This window comes from Chaetura pelagica, unplaced genomic scaffold, assembly GCF_000747805.2.
Source record: "Chaetura pelagica isolate M959 unplaced genomic scaffold, ChaPel_1.0 scaffold26, whole genome shotgun sequence".
Classification (NCBI taxonomy): Eukaryota; Metazoa; Chordata; class Aves; order Apodiformes; family Apodidae; genus Chaetura; species Chaetura pelagica.
In genome coordinates, this window is record NW_009953793.1 from 813839 (window position 1) to 821612 (window position 7774).

Below are 7774 nucleotides of genomic sequence, written 5' to 3' on the forward strand. Positions count from 1 at the left end.
TTGCACCCCCTGCCCCAGGCAGTGCCATGGCCCTGCCCCTGCCATGCAGCCCCTGCCCCAGCCTTGCACCCCCAGCCTTGCACCCCCTGCCCCAGGCAGTGCCATGGCCCTGCCCCTGCCATGCAGCCCCTGCCCCAGCCTTGCACCCCCAGCCTTGCACCCCCTGCCCCAGGCAGTGTCCTTTGCCCCCCTCTGCAGAGAGCCCCGAACTGGGGCAGATCCCCTGCCCAGCCACCCCTGGGCCAGGGGCTGGAGCACAGCCAGCCAGAGAGCTTTGGGTCATGTCTGAAACCTCCCATATCTACAAGTTCCCTCAAACAGCCCTCAACCCTTTCCCCTCACAAGGTGAACATAAAAAAACCAGCTTACACTTCATGGCAGCTAAATGGCAGAGTGTGCTCAGTTTATTAAAATCGCCACATCCTTCCGAATGTGTCCCAGGAGGTAAAGCACACATACAAAATACAACATTCAAATGAATTATTTACATCCAGGGCAGCTGCAATACCAAGCAGTAACTTTAGCAATAGTTTTAAAAATAACTTGCTGCAGTGTCCACCAAGATTAGGCATTTCACAATATGAAGGTTGAATTCCAGCATTGTGCTGCTACACCAAGTTCTAATTACAGTACATCCAGGAAAAATATGAATGCTTCTTTAAAAACCAGACAACTTTGTAGACTGACAAAGCACTACACATTTGTCTCTGAGAACTGAAAACCACAGCAGATTTAGACATAAATAGAACAGCTACATTTAAAATACATTCAGTCTGTTTACGCCGAAAGTACATTCAGAGCCTTTGGTTACAACTTATTGCACACTGCTGATATTCAGTAGAAATATATTGTACCTCTTAATACTTATTCCTCTGTACATTCATAGACTGTGCAGCCTGTGGGAATGGAGCAGGGATCTCTTTACCTAAAAGCTTCACAGAGAGGGGGTGAACCAGAGCACCCTGGGACAGTCCCTGCTGTAGGCATCGCTTTCCCTAAAAGCTTCACAGAGATGGGGGGGAACCAGAGCACCCTGGGACAGTCCCTGCTGTGCCATCAGAAGCCCAGACAGGTGGCTGGATCCAAGGGGATGACAGGGACCAAGAGAAGACCTTGCTCCCTTCCCTGCCCTTGCAGGGACTAGACATATTTCTAAGCAAACTCATTTGTAATCCCTGAATCTGATAGCCCAAAAAGAAGTGACATAACAAGGACTAAAATATTCTAGGATTCATTATAGGGTTGCACGAGGGAATCATCTTGGTTAAGTGCAAATGACTATAAAACTAGCAAAGTGCAAAAGAGATTACAGCTTGAATTTCTCAAGGAGTATTTGGGGTAACAGTTAAGGACACAAAAAAATTAGGTGCTAGAGAAAATGTTACTTTCCCTTTCAGTTGATATTCCATGCATTAAGTTTTAGATTGTTGTTAGAAGCAAATTAAAAACAAATAAAAATTAGTACCTCCCCTAAACTAGAAGCACCAGTTAGGAGAGGCTAAATGTGGTGATTGGTCTTGAGTATCCTTGAGCTTGAAAATTTTTACGACCTTAAGAACTTGTGCTTTAAATGGAGATTAGCAGGAACATTAAAGAAACCTAAGCCTCCCTGAAACTGCAGAGTCCCTGGGTAACCTCTGTTCTGAAACTGGAACAAGGACAAATCCACACTGAGGGAAAAGGCCACTAAAACAAGGGGGTTTGGGTCTTTTTTTTTAAGTTTACAAACATCTTAAAGCCCAGTAGAACACCAGCCCCTCGGCTCTGTTATGTTTAACTCTACTTTGATAAAACCTACTTCGCCTTTGAACAACAACAACAAAAAGAAAACCAGTGCAAAACTCTTGAGCTAAGTGAAAAGAGCTGGCAATCAGACTGTACCACCTCAAGCCATAAGATATGAGCAGAAGCAGATTCCAGGTATTCCCAGGGCTGAGCCATGAGCTGCAGGAGGAGCAGCACAGGGCACAGCTGTGCAGAGCAGCCCCCCCGCACCCCTCCTGCCAGCACCTCCAAACGCCAGATCCTCCCACGGCTCTGGAGACTCCAGGAGCCCACAGCCCCCTCACCAGGCCGGACTGACCAAAGGGACAGCTGATGCTTACAACTAACCCGAAGCCCCAGGCGGTGGTTGTGCTGGTGCCCAGGGCGAGGTGACAGCAGGGGAAGTGAGGGGACAGGAGCCCAGCGTCCTGACCCAACCTGCACCTACCGACCGGGGTCACCGCCCTCTCACCCGGGAAACCCTCCTGGAAATGTCCCCCAGCTCTGCCCTGAAAGCAGGTCACCAAAAAGCTTCAATTTTTTTAGTTTCACAGCATGCCCTCAGTCTGGCACAGCTCCTCACCAGAGGAGCTTCTGCCCAGGCACCAAGTTCCTCCACCCCTCCAGCTCACGGGGAAAGAAGCCCCAGGAGCAGCTACCAGACAGACTGCAAGGGCATAAGGACTTTCAAAGGATAATACAGATTAAAAGTCCGTTGAAAATGAAAGAAAAATTCCTAGAGAGCATCCTGATCACTCTCCCCGTGAAGAACGCCTCCAGTTTTGGGAGAAAGAAAAAGCAGTAGGAGTTTTAAAAGTGGCACAAGAGAAGCTAACGATCCCTTGGTCACTTTGCATTTTGTATGGCAACTGCTGAGCTTTCAGTACCGAGCCCTAACGCACCAGGGCTGCTGCAGGCACCTCTTGCTCGGGGACTGAGGGGGTTCTCTCCCTTGCACAGCTTAACTACTTTGGCAGAAACAGGCCTAAACCAGCACACTAATTAAACCTACTTCTACTCCACTACCACTGATTTCAGACACCTTATTCTGCAAATTCACTGCAAGTCGATTTCAGTGGATAAAATATTTCCTTTTCCCACTTAAAAAAAAATAAAAATAAATCTTTGATTGTTCCTTTTTAACATAAGGATTATTTTTTTTTCAAGTTCTGTTCTACAAGAACAAATCCTGGATCTCACATTTGCAAATCTTTTGATACTCAAGATAAGCATCACCCTTCGGATGGGGCAGTTGCAGCAATTACCCCTCAGGGAGCTCAGGAAGTGCCCGGCTGCCCAGCTCCCCGGCAGAGCTTGTGCAGTTGAAGCCCAGGACAATTAACCCTGTAAGGTGACCGACTGCAACCCAGCAAGCAAGCTGGGGCACAGCTACTAGCGATCCAGTAGAAACATTCTCCACCACTCAGCTGAGAGACCCCGGCCAGGCTCGCACACTGTAACACACGCGGGAGTTGTGCAAACCGGGGCGTTGCATTAGGGCCCAATTACGGGGCAATTAACACCCACGGAGAGCCCGCAGTGCGGTGAGTGTGTGTCAGGGTGGAACACGGGGTACTGGGAGAACTGAGGGTCCCGAGCCGTCAAAGTGTAAGCTGTCCTTCCACCTGAGCAAAGCTACTCTGGAGACACCTCAGGGCTTCACTTCCACGCACTCCCTGGATTCACAGACACGTAAAGAACCAGATTGTTACCGAGGGTGCAATGTGGGTTATTCAAGACACCAGAACATTCAATGTGTGGGCCGCGGGGCAGAAGGGTTTTGGGAACACACCCCTCTTCTTATGGCCTGCGGGGCTGGAGACACGAGCAGCGGTGTTAACCCTTCCCGCCAACCCGCTGCCGTGACAAACCCACGGGGAACCTCTGCGCAGGGACATCACGCCCCGAACTCACATCGCATCGGGTCCCGGGGCCAGGGGTGGGTTTGAAGCAGGAATTTGCAGTGCCAGGGTCTCGGGTGGGCACAGGAGGCCCCACAGTCACTGCTCACCTCGCTGCCTGTGCCCCCCAGCACTGCGAGCAGAGCCCAGCCCCCCTGCCGGGCTCCAGTGCTTTCCCAGGGCTGCTTTTGGTGAAGCTTCCCCCTGAAACGTCAAAAGGCACTCAAAAAAAATATGTTACCAGTGACAGGTTGGCAAGATGCTGTTTAAAAGATACACTTTCTCAGTTTAGGTAGGAACTCTCCCCCTTCCATCCCTAGCTACCTGCTGGAAAAGTATTGCCTCTATTACTTTCCTACTAACTGGTAAAAAAATAAATTAAATGTCCCTTGATCGATGTGTTCAACGAACAGAGTAAAAAATAATCTCTAAATCCTAACTATAATGTTGTGTGTGAAATCAAGACAGCAAAAGGAAAAGCCAACGGGAAACCGACTGATGCTCTTGTTCCCAATGCACCCGCTGGGGGAACCTCCATCTTTCTATTTGCCCCTTTTCAGCTTCCTGCATTTCAAAACCAATAACAAAATATGTAAAAAGCTGTCTTCAATTTGGTGTCTGCTCGGTTGGAGGACAAAGCACCTGGTGCAAACAGGCTTCAACCAGTCCCAGCTCCTCCCTGCAGGTCCGGGGGTCTGGCTCGGATCAAAAGCACAAGGCGTTGTCGGTCTGTCCCGGTGTTTCCCGCTCCTCTCCGCGATCAGCCCGGTGCGGAATTTGCTTCAGAACCCCGAAGCAAAGACACGGCCTTGCTGGCCACGCCGGGCGGGTCCCGCAGCCCGGCCCAGAGCCGCGGAGCCGGGGGAGGCTTGGGACACAACACATTTCAGGAAAAAAACCAACACAAGCCAACCTTGCCTGAGGAAAAATATTTGCAAGTTCTCCAGAGACAAAATCACCCTCATCAGTCACTCGTGGAGGAACCCAAGGCTTTGTGCCTTGCATTGCTCTGGGTCTGCTCCTGCCCCTTGGCTCTCCCAGCCCCATCAAAGCTGTTTCCCCTGGGAACAAGGCTCCTGCTCCCCCAGAGGAGGGTTGCACCCCACAGAACTGGAGCCCCCCCAAAACCCAAGCTCCCTGCAGCCCTAAGCATCCAAAGGCACATCCTGATCCTGTGCAACCCACACGTGCCCATGCTGCCTTCCCAGAGCCACCATTCCCAGCTGGAGGGAAACAGCCTCATGTTTGGCACAGGGCAAGTGCCACCACTGCAGGAAAACCAGGTGTAATACAACAAGGTCCATCTCCACACAGTGAGAAATGTTCCTGGCAGCATCTAACCCCCAGACCTTAACTTCTGCTGCAGGGGTTTGCACAGAGCAGACAGGGACCTTAAATTAACAAACACACAGAAAGCCAAACCTACCACCACAAACAAATAAATAGCCTCATTTTGTAATGTTTGTTTGTGGGGTTTTTTTACCAAGGTAAAGGAGGTGGCCTGGAGTGTTGCATTCAGGTTTGGTCCCTGCTCTACAAAAAGGATGGGACAGGCTGGAGAGGGTCCAGAGAAGGGCCACAAAGATGATTTGGGGGGACCTGCCAGATGAGGAGAGGCTGAGACAACTGGGCTTGTTCAGCCATGAGAAGAGAAGGCTTTGGGGAGATCTTATTAACCACGTTCCAGTCCTTAAAGGGTGGGTGCCAGGAAGATGCAGACTGCCTTTTTGCAAGGAGTCACATGGGAATGGCAGGGGGTCATGGGCACAAGTTGCTCCTGGGGAGATTTCAGAAGAAAATTTTTCACCTTGAGAACAGTTAGATATTGGAACAATCTTCCCAGGGAAGTGCTGGATTGCCCTACCTTGGGCAGTTTTAAGACTCAGCTTGACAGGATGCAAAGCCATCTCATTCAAACTGTATTGTTACTGAGAAAGGTTGGATCAGATGATCCTTGATGTCCCTTCCAACCTGGCATTCTATCATTCTTTTATATGACCCAAAACACATCTGAACTCCAGCTGGGCTGGACATCCAGCTCCTCCTGTCCTGCTGAAAAATTCTGTCTTCATTTAAATGTGCTTTGTAATAAAATGAAAACTGCTTTTACCTCACAGCTTTGCCACTGGTTCGGAATGTTTGGCCTGAGTTTCTGCTCACAAACCACCCTTCTCATATCTTCTATGGAAGGATCAGAAGGCACCACGTCATAGTAAGGCAGCTGGTACTCCTCCGTGATTCCTAGGAAAGATTTATTCTGCAGGTAACACAAAATCCACAGTGGCTGCTCCAGAATCAGCTCGGACTGATTGTTGTTACAGGCAACGAGAGAGAGCAGAGGAGCACTAGGGCCACCTCGAGCAACTGCTCCACGACAGGCTCCTACAGCCTCCTGCTGCCAAGGTAACTAAGAGGGCAGGGACGTAGGTCTTTTAACTCATTGGGTTTTGCCGCAGATAAAGATGCTCTGGATGGCAAAATGAAAAGGCCAGGAGCCTCACCTCCAACGGAGCACCTCCGGGCGATCTCCCAGTACACCAGCCCCAGGGAGTAGATGTCTGCACGCTTGAAGGACTCGAAGATGTTTGTGTTCATCACGTCGTCCAGGATCTCAGGAGCCATATACCTTGAAAGTAGAGAGGTGGGTTTGTCAGAGGAAGATGGCAGCTGGGGTCTGCTGCCCCTGCTGGAGGGACACCAGCAGCAGAGGGGAGTCATGGAGGGGGTCAGCAGCCCCCTCGCCCACCTGCGGGTGCCCACCCTGGGGTTCTGGGGGATGTCGATGGTGTTGAGCAGCGAGTCGTGCTTCACCGCCAGCCCCAGGTCGGCGATGGCGCAGCTCTCGTTCCTCTTCACCAGGATGTTCTTGGACTTCAGGTCCCGGTGCGCGATCGCCGGCTTCCCTGGCCACGGCAAGAAAGGGCTGTCACTGCTGATGGCAGGGGGTGAGTGCTGACAGAACCAGCAGGGAAGCAACACCAGTTTCATGCAACGGTGTTACTACATCCTGAGGAGCTAACCCTGCTCGCACTAAGGGGAGCTCTGCTACGTGCCAGCACATTAAAGAAAGACACCTCGAGGGCATTTTTGTTCCAGAATCTGTATTCCAAGAATAAAACAATAGAAGAGAAATGTAAGTTCACCCTCTGAATTCCTGTAGAGAACCCTTCATTAGCACCACACAACCCCCCCCCCCCCCCCACCAGGTCTTGAGGTGGAAGGAGGCACAGGGAGTGAAGGCAGGCAGGTGTCATTCCCATTCCCTGTTCAGCACCACAGGCGCTCAGGCCAGCAGAGCTTCCGCAGCAGAACAGCTTGTGAAACGCTTCACGACACCCACCTCACCCATAAACGGTTTTGCCGACATCCCAGGAAGCTCCTGGCAGTCCAGGAAGGACCAGTGGGAGAGAAGCACTCACCCTGCGTGCCCACGATCTCCATGTGGAGGTGGGCCAGGCCGCTGGCCACCGACAGCGCCAGCCTGACCATGCCCTCCACTGTCACTGTCCCTCTGTTCAGGTAGTCAAACAGGGACCCTTGCTCGTGGTACTCGGAGACAAGCCAGAGCTGAGTCCACGTCCCATTATCTGCCCGGAGGAATAAGATTATTCAGATGCACAGGAAAACAAACCTCCTTAGGAAAAGTCTCCCCCGTGTCAGGGGCTGCTCCTGCACACAGGGGACTGGGTCTGCTGGAGCCCAGCACAGGTGCCAGGCAACAGGGGGTGCTCCAGGTGGGAGCACAAGCAATTATGGGACCAAGAGGGGCATTCCAGGCAGGAGTGGCAGCCTACCCTTGTTATCAGCAGCGATGAAGCCCAGGATGTTCTCGTGCCTCAGCATCACCGTCTGATAAATCTCTGCCTCCCGGAACCAGGACCGCTCGTCTCTGGAGGAGAAGATTTTCACAGCCACATCCTCCCCGCACCATTTTCCACGCCAGACTTCCCCAAATCGGCCTTTCCCCACGATTTCCTGCAGGACAATAGTCCTGGCAATTGTTCTTTGTACCAGCAGAGGCAAACCTGGTTGAAAGAGAAGTGAGGACTCCTTGGGAGGCTGGTGAGCAGTGACCACCAGAGCCCGGCAGCTCCCCCAGCCCCACAGCA

The 7774-nt window shown here is 51.6% G+C and overlaps 1 protein-coding gene across 1 annotated transcript in view; it reads right to left on the reverse strand.

Moving 5' to 3' along the window:
- LOC104391747 (activin receptor type-1C-like) overlaps nucleotides 1-7774 on the reverse strand; it is a 54444-nt gene that overhangs the window by 37339 nt on the left and 9331 nt on the right. Inside the window, exons 2-6 of the mRNA XM_010001078.1 lie at nucleotides 7460-7690; nucleotides 7085-7252; nucleotides 6412-6568; nucleotides 6167-6291; nucleotides 5781-5906 (exon numbers count right to left, since the gene is read on the reverse strand). Coding sequence (XP_009999380.1) covers nucleotides 5781-5906; nucleotides 6167-6291; nucleotides 6412-6568; nucleotides 7085-7252; nucleotides 7460-7690 — 807 coding nt within the window. The remainder of the gene's footprint in view (nucleotides 1-5780; nucleotides 5907-6166; nucleotides 6292-6411; nucleotides 6569-7084; nucleotides 7253-7459; nucleotides 7691-7774) is intronic.